This window comes from Dreissena polymorpha, chromosome 11 (assembly GCF_020536995.1).
Source record: "Dreissena polymorpha isolate Duluth1 chromosome 11, UMN_Dpol_1.0, whole genome shotgun sequence".
NCBI lineage: Eukaryota > Metazoa > Mollusca > Bivalvia > Myida > Dreissenidae > Dreissena > Dreissena polymorpha.
Window position 1 is genome coordinate 80,774,080 of NC_068365.1, and position 16,478 is coordinate 80,790,557.

General features: G+C 36.7%; 1 protein-coding gene across 2 annotated transcripts in view; it reads right to left on the reverse strand.

Annotated features, from left to right (window-relative positions):
• LOC127850199 (RNA-binding protein 33-like) overlaps nt 1-16,478 on the reverse strand; it is a 50,097-nt gene that overhangs the window by 24,105 nt on the left and 9,514 nt on the right. For both annotated transcript variants that reach the window (XR_008035119.1, XM_052383040.1), the window contains exons 5-10: nt 13,466-13,579; nt 8,496-8,646; nt 7,633-7,774; nt 6,734-6,887; nt 6,306-6,456; nt 3,839-3,951 (exon numbers count right to left, since the gene is read on the reverse strand). Coding sequence is in view for 1 of the 2 variants with exons in the window: in XM_052383040.1 (XP_052239000.1) it covers nt 3,839-3,951; nt 6,306-6,456; nt 6,734-6,887; nt 7,633-7,774; nt 8,496-8,646; nt 13,466-13,579 (825 nt within the window). In the remaining variant the exon portion in view is untranslated. The remainder of the gene's footprint in view (nt 1-3,838; nt 3,952-6,305; nt 6,457-6,733; nt 6,888-7,632; nt 7,775-8,495; nt 8,647-13,465; nt 13,580-16,478) is intronic.

The following is a 16,478-nucleotide window of genomic DNA, read 5'->3' on the forward strand; positions in this document are numbered from 1 at the left end:
GTCTACATTATATGTGTAGCATAACGATGAACATGGATAGAAAACTGACAACAAGAGGGCCATGATGGCCCTGAATCGCTCACCTGACTAACCAAATACAATCCCAACCCAGATTTCATCAAGATTTCTTACCAAATTTCATAAAGATTTGATGAAAACTGTGACCTCTTCTGTCTACACAAAGTTGTTCTATTATTTGACCTAGTGACCTAGTTTTTGACCCCAGGTGACCCAAATACAATCCCAACCCAGATTTCATCAAGATAAACATTCTGATCAAATTTTATAAGATTGGATGAAAACTGTTAACTCTATTGTCTACACAAGGTTTTTCTATTATTTGACCTTGTGACCTAGTTTTTGACCCCAGATGACCCAAATACAATCCCAACCCAGATTTCATCAAGATAAACATTCTGACCAAATTTCATAAAGGTTGGATGAAAACTGTGACCTCTATTGTCTATACAAGGTTTTTCTATTATTTGACCTAGTGACCTAGTTTTTTACCTAGTGACCTAGTATTTGACCACAGATGATCCAAATTCAAACCCAACCCAGATTTCATCAAGATAAACATTTTGACCAAATTTCATAAAGATTGGATGAAAACTGTTACCTCTACTGTCTACACAAACAAATTGTTGACGGTTTTTCTATTATTTGACCTAGTGACCTAGTTTTTTAACTCAAATGACCCAAATACAATCCCAACCCAGATTTCATCAAGATAAACATTCTGACCAAATTTCATAAAGATTGGATGAAAACTGCAACCTCTATTGTCTACACAAGGTTTTTCTATTATTTGACCTAGTTTTTTTACATAGTGACCATGTTTTTGACCCCCAGCTGACCCAAATACAATCCCAACCCAGATTTTATCAAGATAAACATTCGGACCAAATTTCATAAAGATTGGATGAAAACTGTGACCTCTTCTGTCTACACAAAGTTTTTCTACTATTTGACCTAGTTTTTGACCTAGTGACCTTGTTTTTGACCCCATATGACCCAAATACAATCCCAACCCAGATTTTATCAAGATAAACATTCTGAATAAATTTCATAAAGATTGGATCAAAACTGTGACCTCTACTGTCTACACAAGGTTTTTCTATTATAAGACCTAGTTTTTGACCTAGTGACCTAGTTTTTGACCCCAGATGACCCAAATACAATCCCAACCCAGATCTCATCAAGATAAACATTCTGACCAAATTTCATAAAGATTGGATGAAAACTGCAACCTCTATTGTCTACACAAGGTTTTTTTATTATTTGACCAATCATGTGACCTAGTTTTTGACCTAGTGACCTAGTTTTTGACCCCAGATGACCCAATTACAATCCAAGCCCAGATTTTATCAAGATAAACATTGTGACCAAATTTCATAAAGATTGGATGAAAACTGTGACCTCTACTGTCCACACAAACAAATTCCCATGACGCCTTATCAGTGACGCTCCGCCCACTTAATCACGTGGCTAAGCGGGAAGAAAACCTAGACAAGCTAACACCAAAATGCTTTCTTTGCCTATAGACTGCATATAGATTTACGCGATATTCCGGATGAGTTCATGAACTTGTTTAACACCATATTACACTTGTAAAGGGGTTGAGTCATTAAGTTATTCTGCAAATGCGAAAAATATACGATTAAAGAGAACATCAGTTATTTATAACGGGTAAATCGGTACATTAAACACGCTCTCAAACGCTTGGGCGCTTACCGAAATCGAACGTGTTATTACGTGTAATGGTGGTATTTGCAATAAATTAACACTTCACCGGTATTTACCCGTGTTATTAACAAAATTATTACCGAAACATTCCCCCCTACCCGTGTATTTGACACGAAATAGCGCTTTATAACTGGGAATTCGGTGAAGTTTTACGCGCTTTCTGACGCCGGGTGGGTACCTCAATCTCACATGTCATTGTGTATAAAAGTGATATTAATCATATTAAACATTGCTTATGGGACATTTATCAATCACTATAATTTAAAGCCCAAAAACAACACAGTAAGTTTGGACATTGTCTGATATAAATTAGCGTTGTACGAAATGGAATACGGTCAGGCTATTATAAATTAATAAGGCTACCAATATCAGACGCTCGCGCAGGTACCGACTTCACCGAAGTTACCGCATTTATTGGTTGACTAATATCAGTAATAATAATTCTTTTACAATAGCATTTATCGATACGTCTTTATTTAAATGATAACAAATGGTTTTCACTTGTTTCTGACACACAGAAATGCGATTTTTAATGGGGTTTTCGTAAAAATACACAAATTGGGTACCAAAATTCTCAATTATTTTACATGCACACGTGACATAATACATACTTAATAATGCTTAGTTATTGCTTATATTCAAGTTTGTGAAATAAATTAATGTTCTATAAAGGGGATCTCGGTAATTCTTGAAGCTTCCACTCGCTCTTGTCAAGACAGCATTGCCGCGTTGGAAATGGTATACAGTAAATTTAATTCATCTAACTTATCTTTCTGGTTACCAAATGTCAGAGTTGCATTAACCCATTTTACACCGTTTTTGCCATATTTCATTTCCGTTTTTTAATCCGAATAAAAAAAAAAACTCGTTTAAAAACATGAGATCTAGGCATTCGAGCTCCTAGTGTGGATCAAAAGCGTTTATTGGTGACACCACATGACTGCAAATGTGTAGATACCGTTAATCAGATAATATATCACATGTCACCTTCAAATAACATGTATGATGTCAATTAAGTGCATTACTATCAGAGTAATAAAACACAGCACGAATTAGGCTTCATGCTGGGTTTTATTTCTCTTTAAGATGAACCTCGCTTCTGTATATTAATGACCTAGTAACTGATAAAACTATTTTTTTTTAAACGTGAAATATTAAGTGATAATCAGATCGATAACATAAACTTTTAAAACCTTCTAGTATATCCGATAAAAATATACAAATGTATTATAATTGTCTTTGACAGTGTTGACGTTCAGTTGTTCGTGGTGACAACCGCATGCATTTATACATCTCTTACACTTCTCAAGATATCTTTTCGGCTTTGGAAATGATATAAATTCAATGTCACCAACTAATCTTTCAGGATATCGATTGTCCGAGTTACATAATCCCCATTGACACCGTTTAACCATTTTTAATCGTTTTTTTAAAGAGGAAAACAAAAGAAACTCGTTGGAATAAAAGTGAACGTAAACATGTAGCTTGTCTAGAAAATGGCGGACAGGTCATTGCTAACGAGTGCGCCTGATTAATCGATCGCTGATTGGTGGATCAATTCTAGTGGGCGGAGCGATCATAGATAAGGCGTCATGTCAATTGTTGACGGACACACATATAACGCACTTCGTGACAGGTGAGCAAAAAACCAGCAGAAATTATTTAAAGAAAACTCCAAGGAAATAGATGAGTACTCATAATTAAAAGAAAACAGAAACAAATAAGAAAAACACTAAAAACCCAAATAAGCATAATTAAACTGTATAAATTCCAAGAAAACAAATCTGGAATAAAGCCAAATAAAATTAAGAAATGTTCTGATTTTTCTAATTTTCATGCTATATTAATATGTAATCTGGAATAAAGCCAAAAAAAGTTTAGGAAATTTTCATGCTATATTAATATGTGTTTTTATTATTTGAAGCTGGTCAAGTATTAATTACTGTTTCCACAAAGTACCTTTCTTTGTTTAAAGGTATTATTTTCATCAGACATTTTATTTCAGTTGTTTCTTTGCAAAAATATTTCCAGAGTTAAAAACAATACGTGTTAAACACTACTTCTTAGAGTTAGCGCTGGCCACTGAACTCACCTGGGATGGATAGGCTCCCATTGAGGGGTTGGGAAGCAGGTGTGGGGACTCTTGGGTGCTTGGGAAATTATGTTGCTGCTGATGTTGCTGAAAGTGTTGCTGCACTACAGCAGCTGCAACATAATCATAGAAGTATGACAAACATAAGATTACACTAATTGTATGAATAAGATTAGCTGCGGCATTTCAAAGGTCTTATGCCAAAAGCGGCCATTGTCGATCTAGGCCAGACTGAACATGGACAAGGTAGCTCCTGACTAGACTGCGCAATTGGACAGGCTGGCATGGAGCTACGATCTCTTATTGCATAAGACCAGTTTTCTCAAGACACGGCTCAGATACACTGTAACACTGTAACTCCAATATAACTTGGATGATGGTGTCCAGGCCATAGGACACTGTTATAAACAGATTCACTTTATACTTTCATCTATTCATATATTATTGCCATGTTGTGTTGTAATACAAAAAGACACTTATAGAAACCCTACTATATTGATAACTGTATACATACTTATCTAATAATATATATCTAATAATCCAATATAAATTACAACATGAATAAAACAAGAGCACCGCATAATGGGTGCCACGCTCGGCTGCGGGTGCAGTTTTGAATTGTTATATTTTTTTTAGAGGTCACAGTGACCTTGACCTTTGACCCAAAAATGGGTGTGGCATGTAGAAGTCATCAAGGTGCAGCTTCATATGAAGTTTCAAAGTTGTAGGTTGAAGCACTTTGATTTTAAAGCCGATGTTCAAAACCTTGACAAAATGTTAAGGTTTTAGCACGACACGAACGGCGGACATGACACGACAAGCTGGCTATGACAATACCTTGGATTTTCTCCAAAAACAGCCGAGCTAAACATCTGGTTATTTATGACAATAAATGTGTTTCAGAAGTGTAATGTGTACAGTGAATTGTGAGACAGCGGTTTCATGGGGCACTGTTCTGATTTTATTATAACAACCAAAGTAGTGAGTTTAAATTTAGATTGAATGCAATACAATTCTTAGCAATGTTTTATTGCATGCTACACAGTCATTGAAAAACATGTTTCCCAGGAACTTCCTGAAAATCATGCGAAAATGAAAGTTTATTTCTGTAAACAATTACCCTGCATTTGGATAGAAGGAATCATCTTGATTACTTTTTAAATTTTTGCCTGTAATATTTTCAATTGCATTTTAGCAGACAACATTGTAATATATAATGTCTACAAAGAACAATTAAGTAAAACATGTCTCGTTAAACTTTTCAAAGCTGTCAATGATTTAAAATATCAAAAGCAGATACAAAGTAACAGCAAACGGGGTAAAACACTGATTAAAACATGCTTTTTTTCACACCTTTATTTGCATCAAACAATATATTATTACACTTAAAACTGTCAAATGCCCCAGTAATGCTTAGTCTCTTATGTATTTTAATCGAGCAATTACATAATTAGCACAATTTTGCGCCGCCATATTTGAATTTCAAGAAAACGCCTCAGACAGAAATGGAAGGTTGGAGAAAAAACATGAGACAAGACCCATCCGAATTTATAAACAAGCGGGCCTGAAAGGCCCAAAGTCAATCACCTGAGATAACAAGATATAATTGGGACAAATCTTCTGAGCAAGTTTCATAAAGATCGGATAATAAATGTGGCCTCTAGAGTGTTAACAAGGTTTTACTAAAGCCATATAAGGAAAAATGGCCCGCCCCCTGGGGGCCATGTTTTTCAACAAACCGGCATCATTTACGAACAAGACCAAGATATTATTGGCATGAATCTTCTGACCAAGTTTCATGAAGATCAGACAATAAATGTGGCCTCTAGAATGTTAACAAGATTTTAATATAGCCATATAAGGAAAAATGCCCCGACCCTTAGCAGCCATGTTTTTTAAGCAAACTTAACCATTTAAGAACTCATCCAAGATATCATAGAGACCAATCTTCTGACTAAATTTCATGAAGATTGGAAATAAATGTTGCCTCTAGAGAATTAACAAGGCAAATGTTGACACCGCACACCGGACAACGCATGACGGACAAAAGGCGATCACAAAAGCTCACCATGAGCACGTTGTGCTCAGGTGAGCTAAAAAGCGCATCATAATGGATTTACTGTGTGGTTTTATTATTTTTATCATTAGTGATTTCTTTTGATAGCATGGGAATAACAGATTCTGTGTAAAGAACAAGTTGTTAGTGTTCGCCTATCCGTCCCTCATATCCCAACCAATTTCCCTAAATCATTTTTTGCATACTGTAAACATGTTTGCTTCAATTGATCAAATTGTCTTAATTAACTATACCATTTAGGCTTACAATTGATCTATTAGAAATATGTTTGCAAAATTTACGAACTTAGTGGAAAATTTGCATTATGTTTTTCTCTTTTTTTCCGAAACTTTTGGAAAGGGATGATACCTTTAAAGATACAGCTATATAAAGACAAAAGCGCTGACATACTTGATTGCATCTGTTGATGATTGCCTTGTGGCCCTTGTGGAAACCCCATGTAATTGTCTGTTTGACCCCTAGGGGCGGCACTGAGTTGAGGGGCACCATTAGGAGGTGAGTGAAATCTCTCCATGGGGCCCCTAGGAGGGGTCTGGAAGCCCTGCAAATGATGACAATTATTTGTTTGTAACTGAGAATGTAGTGCTGCTTAAAACATATGAGACATGCTCTGTGAAAAGGGGGCTTAATGCATGTGTGTAAAGTGTCATCCCAGATGTGCCTGTGCAGTCCACACAGGCTAATCAAGGACGACACTTTCCGCTTTTATGATATCTTTTGTTTCATGAAATTCTCTTGTTAGCAAAAATCAAGTTTAGGCATAAAGTGTCAATGCCATCAGCAACACATTCCCTATATCAATGTATCTATTATCTAACCTGTTGAGAAGGTCCCCGGAAGCGGTAGTTTCCTGCCTGTGTGCTGCTGAACCCCTGGGGTTGGAAGTTCTGGGGGCCAGGGCCTCGAAATCCACCCTGCTGAAAACCACCCCTCTGGAACCCGGGCCTCTGGGGCTGGGAGTATCTTTGGTTTCTGAAAGATGTGTTTTTAATTTTCATTTTCAATTTCATAATATTTACATTTTTAAAGACACATTGTGTTACAAAAAAGATGGCCTCTGGGGCAAGGAAACATCTTTTGTTTCTGAAAACTATTCCTTTCTCAGTTGTTTTCAATGGGGTGATATTTTGTTTTCAAAAGACAACACATATTACAATGTGACTTGGTTTTCTAATCATCACTTACTCACCATTCACAAACTGTTAGTAACAGTTCACATAGGAAAATCTAACTGTGAAGTTAGCACAGAATCATCCAATGTTGAACCCACAATCTCACTGACTCAACATTCTGTCAAGATTTGTCAATGTGTTAGCTCTAAATCATGCAAGAACTTGGTGTTGATAGGCACTAGCTGTCAAAAATCTCATACAAATTGTTCTGTTTTTAAACTATTGCCTTCTACATCAATGTTCTGGAATTGTTTGGATAATGTTTTTATGTCAGAATATTTCAGACATTTATAAGAACTAAAAAACAGACATGTACATAATATTTCTTTTAGCATTTAGGAGACAAAACCTTGTTTTCAATAAAATGCACACAAATAGGAAGAGGACGTATTTTGTATTTGGAATTTTTGCTGAGACTTATCCAGGGTAAGCTGGTACAGCAGCACTAAGTTCACAGACTTAAACCAGTCACAGACTTAAACCAGTCACAGACTTAAACCAGTCATTGAACAAGACCCTATGAGTCTAATAACAAACCATCCAACCTTGGATTAGGTTGTCTGAACTGGCCACCTCGTTGTCGCTGCTGAAAGTTCTGCTGCTGCTGCTGCTTGTTTTGCCTCGGGAATTTCTGATTACTTTTTTTCTCAAACGAGTCAATTTCTTCTTGCATCTCTTTTGTCACCTCTGCATAAAGTTGTTGGAAACATGTATGCATTACCAATTGCCTTTTGCTGAGTATTAATTAATACATGTACAATCATTAAATCAAATTTCATGATGATTGGGTTAAAATGTGACTTTTATATTGCACATTTTCAATATAGCCAAATATGAATAACTACAAGACTCAGTGGCTGCCATGTTTTTCAACAGAACACAGCCATTTACAGTAGCTGTCAATTGAGCACTGGTTGTACTGGTTAAGATGTATATTTCTGTGGTTAATTAAAATACTAACACATGGTTGAAAAAATACAGTTCTTAAGTGTATGTTCATCTGATAAATTAGAGCTTTGTAACAAATGTGACTTTACCCCCACAACATTTGGTCAGCTATGTAGAAGGGTAAATTACTCAAAAATGTATAGATCACTAGGCATGCAAAGTGTTTAACACATGAACACTTTAAAGTTATGACATATTCTGTGTTTCAATCTAATCACAAGTGAAATGTAAAAGATGTTTGTGCCACATACTTATGACTTGCAATTTAACTTCCATACTACCCCTTCCTACAGAGGTAAAATAATATCATATATTGGCAAAATAAGTAGTCGCATTCTTGGAAAAACTATGTTTAATGCCCATACAGTTTTGTCTCAGACTGCACAATCTAATCTGTGATGACACTTTTACGCACATGAATTTAGCCCACTTTTTCCCAGAAATAAGTTAAAATTATTACCCAGACTGTCAGGAATGTCTGTCGTTTTGGAGTACGAGACAGAGTTTGACTTGATTGAGATCGTCTGGCGCTCCGTCTGGAATCGACTCCTGCCTTCCTTCTCCTCATCACTGTCACTCTCGTTGCCAGGGGCGACCAGCTCGATGGTACCCTGGGGAGGACAATAGCAACATAGTGGGGGAGGTGTATGTTTAGAATCTGATTGTTGCTTTGTATATTCACAAACCAAATGAAAATAATATGTTTAAAATTGTTGACTGCCAAATGCTTGCAGTATTGTTTTTGGAAAAAATCATTCGATTAAATAAAATATATTGAATGATAATACGATACAGATTGGACATGAACAATGAAAATAAATCAAATAAGTAACTTTTAATCAATTAAGGGCCTTAAATCATCATCTTCTTCGCTGCATACTTTCTCTTTGAATAATTCATACACAGCTTTTCATAGCAACAAAATTTAAACTGTTTGACATCAAATTGAAACAAAACAAGAGATGTGTTTGTCAGAAACACAATGCCCCCTATTGCGCCGCTTTGAAGCCATATATTTGACCTTTGACCTTGAAGGATGACCTTGACATGTCATCACTCAAAATATGCAGCTCCATTAGATACACATGCATGCCAAATATCAAGTTGCTATCTTCAATATTGCAAAAGTTATGACCAAGGTTAAAGTTTTAGGACAGAATTTCAGACAGACAGACAGACAGACAGAATGACAGACAGACAGGCCAAAAACAATATACCCCCGATCATTCGATCCGGGGGCATAACAAGAGCTGTCAGAGGACAGCGCGCTCCACTATTCGAGTGCTTGACAGTATAACGTAACCCATCATGGGGAAATTGCTCATATTCAATAAGGTCAAGGTAATATAGTCATAGTCTAAGTGGTAGAGGACCATAATTGAAACATATTGATCCCTTATGGTTTAAAGAAGTTGTACTCTATAGACGATTCTGAGTTCAGGTATATTTTCCACAATCTAATGAACATTTGTAAAGACATAAAACAAACCAATAGATTTTATTTCAAGTTTGATAGCAATAGCTAACGTGGCATGGTTTGAATAGTCTTTCAAAAATAAAATAAATAAATAGTTTGTTTTTTTTACCATGTTTAAAAAAAAAACAAGATGTGTTTGTGAAACACAATGTCCCCCTATATGATGTTTGACCTCGAAGGATGACCTTGACCCCTATATGATGTTTGACCTTGAAGGATGACCTTGACCTTGACCCTTCACCACTCAAAATGTGCAGCTCCATGAGATACACATGCATTTCAAATATAAAATTGCTAGCTTCAATATTGCAGAAGTGACATTACATGAGCAATTTTGACCCATATATTTGACCTTGAAGGATGACCGTGACCTTGACCTTTTACCACTTAAAATGTGCAGCTCCATGAGATACACATGCATGCCAAATATCAAGTTGCTATCTTCAATATTGCAAAAGTATTCATAAAATAAGCGATTTGGGCCACATATATTTGACCTCTGACCTTGAAGGATGACCTTGACCTTTCACCACTCAAAATGTGCAGCTCCATGAGATACACATGCATGCCAAATATAAAGTTGCTATCTTCAATATTGCAAAAGAACTCATAAAATGAGCGATTTTGGCCACATATATTTGACATCTGACCTTAAAGGATGACCTTGACCTTGACCTTTCACCACTCAAAATGTGCAGCTCCATGAGATACACATGCATGCCAAATATCAAGTTGCTATCTTGAATATTGAAATACTGCAAAAGTGTACATTAAATGAGCGATTTTGACCCATATATTTGACCTTTGACCTTGAAGGATGACCTTGACCTTGACCTTTCACCACTCAAAATGTGCAGCTCCATGAGATACATATGCATGCCAAATATCAAGTTGCTATCTTCAATATTGCAAAAGTTATTGCAAATGTTAAAGTTGGCGCAAACCAACCAACCAACCAACCAACAGACCAACAGACAGGGCAAAAACAATATGTCCCCCACTACTATAGTGGAGGACATAAAAAAAATGGGGGTGGGGGGTGGGTGGAGGTGGAGAGGGGGGTAAAATGTGGGGGTGTGGTCATTTATTAGATGATCTTTAAAAAATAAGATAAAAAAAAGAAAAAACAAGAGATGTGTTTGTCAGAAACACAATGCCCCCTAATGCGCTGCTTTGATTTTTTTTTTTGACCTTTGACCTTGAAGGATGACCTTGACCTTTCACCACTCAAAATGTGCAGCTCCATGAGAAACACATGCATTCCAAATATCAAGTTGCTACGTTCAATATTGCAAAAGTTATGAAGAAGGTTAAAGTTTTGGGACACACACACACATACAATGACAGACAGGCCAAAAACAATATACCCCCGATCTTTCGATCCGGGGGCATAAAAATGTTTGTTTTTTTGGAGGGGGGGGGGGGGGGGTATTCTGGGGTGGGGCGTGAGGGATGGTTTGGGTGGAGCCCATTGTGGTATGTCAGGTAAGTGTTGTTTTGTCAAAGTATGAATGAAATATGATCATAAATAAAGAAGTTATGGCAATTTAAGCAAAATTTATTAATTTGACCCTGAGAGTCAAGGACATTCAAAGATCAAGGTCAAATTCAACTTGCCAAGTACAGTACCCTCATGATAGTAAGAAAGTATTTGAAGTATGAAAGCAATAGCTTTGATACTTTCGGAATAAAGTGAACCTGAACACAAAACTTAACAAAATTTTCAATCTTCTAAGTGAAAAAAGGGCCATAATCCTTACAAAATGCTTGATACAGTTGTCTGCTCTTGTTTATAGATTGGGGTCATGTTGGTAAAGAAGTATGCAAAATATAAAAGCAATATGTCAAGGGACATAGAAAATAGTTGAGGTGGTACGCAAACTTTAACATAGATTTATCAATTATATGCATATTTTGAGTGAAAAAAGGGCCATAATTCTTACAAAATGCTTGATACAGTTGTCTGCTCTTGTTTTTAGATTGGATATGGCAAGCGGTTCGACGCATAATCCCAAGAAACTAGGTTTCTCATGAGAACCTAGGTTCTCATCCTGAGAACTATGGTTCCCAAATGAAATCTTGGGTTCTCATGAAAACCTAGGTTATCAGAGAGAACGACGCCAAAAGCTGTCGAGAACCTAGGTTCTTGTGAAAACCTAGGATATAAAACAAGAACTTAAGTTCTCAGAATGAGAACCTAGGTTCTCATGAAACCTAGTTTCTCATGAGAACCTAAGTTCTATGTGTCTTTGAGAACCTAGGTTCTCATGAAAGACCTAGTTTCTCATGAGAACCTAGGTTCTCTAGCGTAAACTAAGGTTTTCAAATGAGAACCTAGGTTTTCATGAGAAACCTGGTTTCTTGGGATTTCATAAACCTAGTTTCTCATGAGAACCTAGGTTCTCATGAGAAACCTAGTTTCTTGGGATTATGCGTCGAACCGCTTGCTATAATTAACCTCAAGTTGTCTCCCATTGCTTGGTACATGCTGGCGGCATAAAAATGTAGAATGATAAGAAATAGACTTGAAACAGTGAATGGGACTCCCCAAGAACATTTTTAAACAATGTTCAGACAATGCTAAGCAATATTCAACGAAACTTGTAGGTTACTTCTTGAGGAATGAAATTAGTAAAGTAATCGGTCGACATTGGTCTGAACACGTTAATAAAAAATTAAACTGTTTATGAAATACATCTTTTATTGTAAATATTATTTTGAGACTTAAAATTGAAACAAATTCAGATCAGTCGTTACATAATTCATTGTTACAGCATTAAATGAGTTTCAGATATTCAGTTCCCTTGTTCGGTCCTCAAAAAGACTGTACGGTAAAGTTTTCTATTTTAAATATGTCTGTGATATAATAAGCAATTATTATGGTATAAATAGAAGTTTAATCTCTATTGATAATGTGTAATAATGTCTTATTCAATCGTAAGATATCGGACCACACTGCAAGAAAAACTTATGCACTAAAGACTTTGCAAACATATTTCAATAACTTGAGATATCTGCATAAAAAAAGTCCTTAACGGCGTTTTTTCATTCTGTCAGGCCCGTATGTAATCATATGTGAACTCCATTGATCCTGTGCCCTGAATAATATGTGTCCTGTATTCCAAACGAGCAAGTTTACGCTGTCCGACGCGTAATTCTGGACACCTAGGTTCTCATGAGAACCTATGGTTCCCAAATGAAAACCACAGATATGGCAAGCAGTTCGACGCATAATCCCAAGAATCTAGGTTTTTCATGAGAACCTAGGATCTCATTCTGAGAACCTAGGTTCTCATGAGAACCTTGGTTTTCAAATAAAAACCTCGGATCTCATGAGAAACCTAGTTTCTCATGAGAACCTAGTTTCTCATGAAAACCTAGGTTCTCATTTGAAAACTTGGGTTCTTGAAGCCATGTGCAATCTTCAAGCGAGAACCTAGGTTCTCATTCTGAGAACCTAGGTTCTCATGAGAAACCTAGTTTCTTGGGATTATGCGTTGAACCCCATAATTGGGGTCATGTTGGTAAAGAAGTATGCAAAATATAAAAGCAATATGACAAGGTATAAAGAAAATATTTGAGGTGGTACGCAAACTTTAACATTGTCTAACGCCGACGCCGCGGTGAGTAGGATAGCTCCACTATATATATAGTCGAGCTAAAAAAAGCTTAAAAAGATTAAACAAACACATACACATAGAAACAAAAAAGCATAAAAAGACCAAACAATCAAATGACAGACCAACCTACAGACAGGGTGATTCCAGTTTCCCCACAACAAACTTGGTTTAGGGAGCATACAAAAAAGATTTCCCCTGACTGTCCCCAACCACATCCATGCCCCCAACTTTGATCAGGGGAATAAGCCTTTATTCGTACCAGCATCGTATTATTGGCTGCTTATCTACAACAACGGGCTACTCTATCTTGGTTTAATTGCCCAGTCTATTTACCTGCATGTTGGCTGTGGTTTCATTTGGCTGCTCATCAACTACCAGAGCCTCTTCTATCTCTGTCTCTCCATCCAGTGACACCTCGTCTGGGACTGTGTCCTCATAGTCTAGCTCCTGGAAAACACTACCTTATGTAATGCCTATAACTTCTCTGAAGTTTTTAGTGTATTCTTCTTTTACCTCAACAATTTCACTCAATTTTTCATAGTCACTTTCTGTTACCTCAACACTAATCTCCTTTGACCTGAACAATTCAACTGCCATGGAGAATAACAGGTTATCGCCTGATAATTTTTTATTATATATGGTGAGGCTTTTAATTAAAGTAAAGGGGAGGCTTGCGTGATATATTTCAAAACCATCAGCCTGTAATCTGTTTTTCTGTTAATTATAACTATAATATGTCCCCATTTTAAAAGAAACAAGCAAATTCGTTGAATTGATATCCCCCGCAATTATACTTCTTGACACAAAAGTTTTCTGGACAGATGGACAACGCCAACGTGTATCATCCTCTTATCCATATATATACTCATACAAAGTTTCAATGAAATCCGTCAAAGCACTTCCAAGATATGGCTCCGGACACACAAAAAAAGCATTTTTTCAAAGTACAAAAGGCCATAACTCTATTATTATCCGATGGTGTACAATGCCATTTGGCGTGCATCATCCTCTTATCCATATATATACTCATACCAAGTTTCAATGAAATCTGCAAAAGAACTTCCAAGAAATGGCTCTGGACACACAAAAAAAGCATTTTTTCAAAGTTCAAAGGGCCATAACTCTGTTATTATCCGATGGTGTACAATGCCATTTGGCCTGCATCATCCTCTTATCCATAATTAAACTAAAACCAAGTTTCAATGAAATCCGCCAAAGCACTTCCAAGATATGGCTCCGGACACAAAAGTGCCGGACGGACGGAAGGACGGACAACGCCAAAACAATATCCCTCCGCCTATGGCGGGGGATAATAATGAAATGTAATTGCTACAAAGCTGCTTTTTAGATGGAATAAATGTGACTTTATTACGTCTGACATGTTAATAATGATGTCATGAGTGCTTTCACTTAATATTTGCAAAATATATTTTTCGCTGTTTTTGTTTTTGTATTTAAAAAATATATTGCATCTTGGGATCAATTTTTTTTTTGTTGAATCTGATTCTACTTTACCAATAACGATTAGATTATAGTTGTTTCTGATTAATATGACTTACTTACAAAATTTGACTGCTTAAACAAGGTCTTGTTTCCATGATATAACAAGACTATTGCCAAGCAATATATGTTCCCTACCGGCTCCACAATTGTCAGAAATAAATTATTTTTTTTATATTTGTAGCAATAGTAACAATTATTTTTGACGTAGAAACAAAATGAAATGACGTGCATAATTTCCTTATTACCATCTATCCATGTTTCAAGTTTCATGAAAAAATATTAAGAACTTTAAAAGTTATCACAGGATCCAGAAAAGTGTGACAGACAGACTGACAGACGCACAGAGCGCAAACCATAAGTCCCCTTTCAGTGAAACCGGTAGGGAACAAAAACCATATGCAGCCTTATATCAGGTAAATATCAATGTAGTGGAATGATAAATCATTATATATCTACAGTACACTATCGGCTTTTGTTTTGATGACGAAAAACCTGCTCCCACACTCGATTCAATTTGATTATATTGGATTTTTCTCATATCATATGTTTATTTTCAGAGCTGTAACGATTCGGTTCGATGCATCGAAAAACCGGTTCAACACCGCCGATCTGATTTCGATACCAATACGGCCAATTTCGATTCGATTCACTGCAATCCCGATTGATCCGCATTTTAAACCTTACTTTCCAAATCCGTCTAAACTTTCTTGTCATTTGTAATACGTCTTGTGATTGGTTAATATGGCATCCAATGAATGAATGAATAACTTGCTGAGCATTACATAAGCCGGTAAAATGGCTTCTTAAACCATATGAAAGACACACCGTCAAAATAAAAAATAACAAGGGCTGTTTGTAAAACATGCATGCCCCCCATATGGGCTGTCCATTGTAGTGGCAGCCATTGTGTGAAAACGTTTTTTTGTCACTGTGACCTTGACCTTTGACCTAGTGACCTGAAAATCAATAGGGGTCAACTGCGAGTCACAATCAATGTACCTATGAAGTGTCATGATCCTAGGCAAAAGCATTCTTGAGTTATCATCCAAAAATCATTTTACTATTTCGGGTCACCGTGACCTTGACCTTTGACCTTGTGACCTCAAAATCAATAGGGGTCATCTGCGAGTCATGATCAATCTACCTATGAAGTTTCATGATCCTAGGCATATGCGTTCTTGAGATATCATCCGAAAACCATTTTACTATTTCGGATCACCGTGACCTTGACCTTTGACCTAGTGACTGCAAAATCAATAAGGGTCATCTGGGAGTCATGATCAATCTACCCATGAAGTTTCATGATCCTAGGCTTATGCATTCTTGAGTTATCATCCGGAAACCATTTTACTATTTCGGGTCACCGTGACCTTGACCTTTGACCTAGTGACCTCAAAATCAATAGGGGTCATCTGCGAGTCATGATTAATCTACCCATGAAGTTTCATGATCCTAGGCGTATGCGTTCTTGAGTTATCATCCAGAAACCATTTTACTATTTCGGGTCACCGTGACCTTGACCTTTGACCTAGTGACCTCAAAATCAATAGGGGTCATCTGCGAGTCATGATCAATGTACCCATGAAGTTTCATGATCCTAGGCCCAAGCGTTCTTGAGTTATCATCTGACAACCACCTGGTGGACGGACCGACAGACCGACCGACAGACCGACATGAGCAAAGTTATATACCCCCTCTTCTTCGAAGGGGGGCATAACAATATGGGAACATTTCCGGTTTCGCGAAGGTTCTGATGCAAAGTCAACTTGCAAAACGTGTTTTGTTGACGTAAGTTGAAATCAGTCAGTTTTATTTGTTTACTAAACTGTAATTCTGTTAAGAA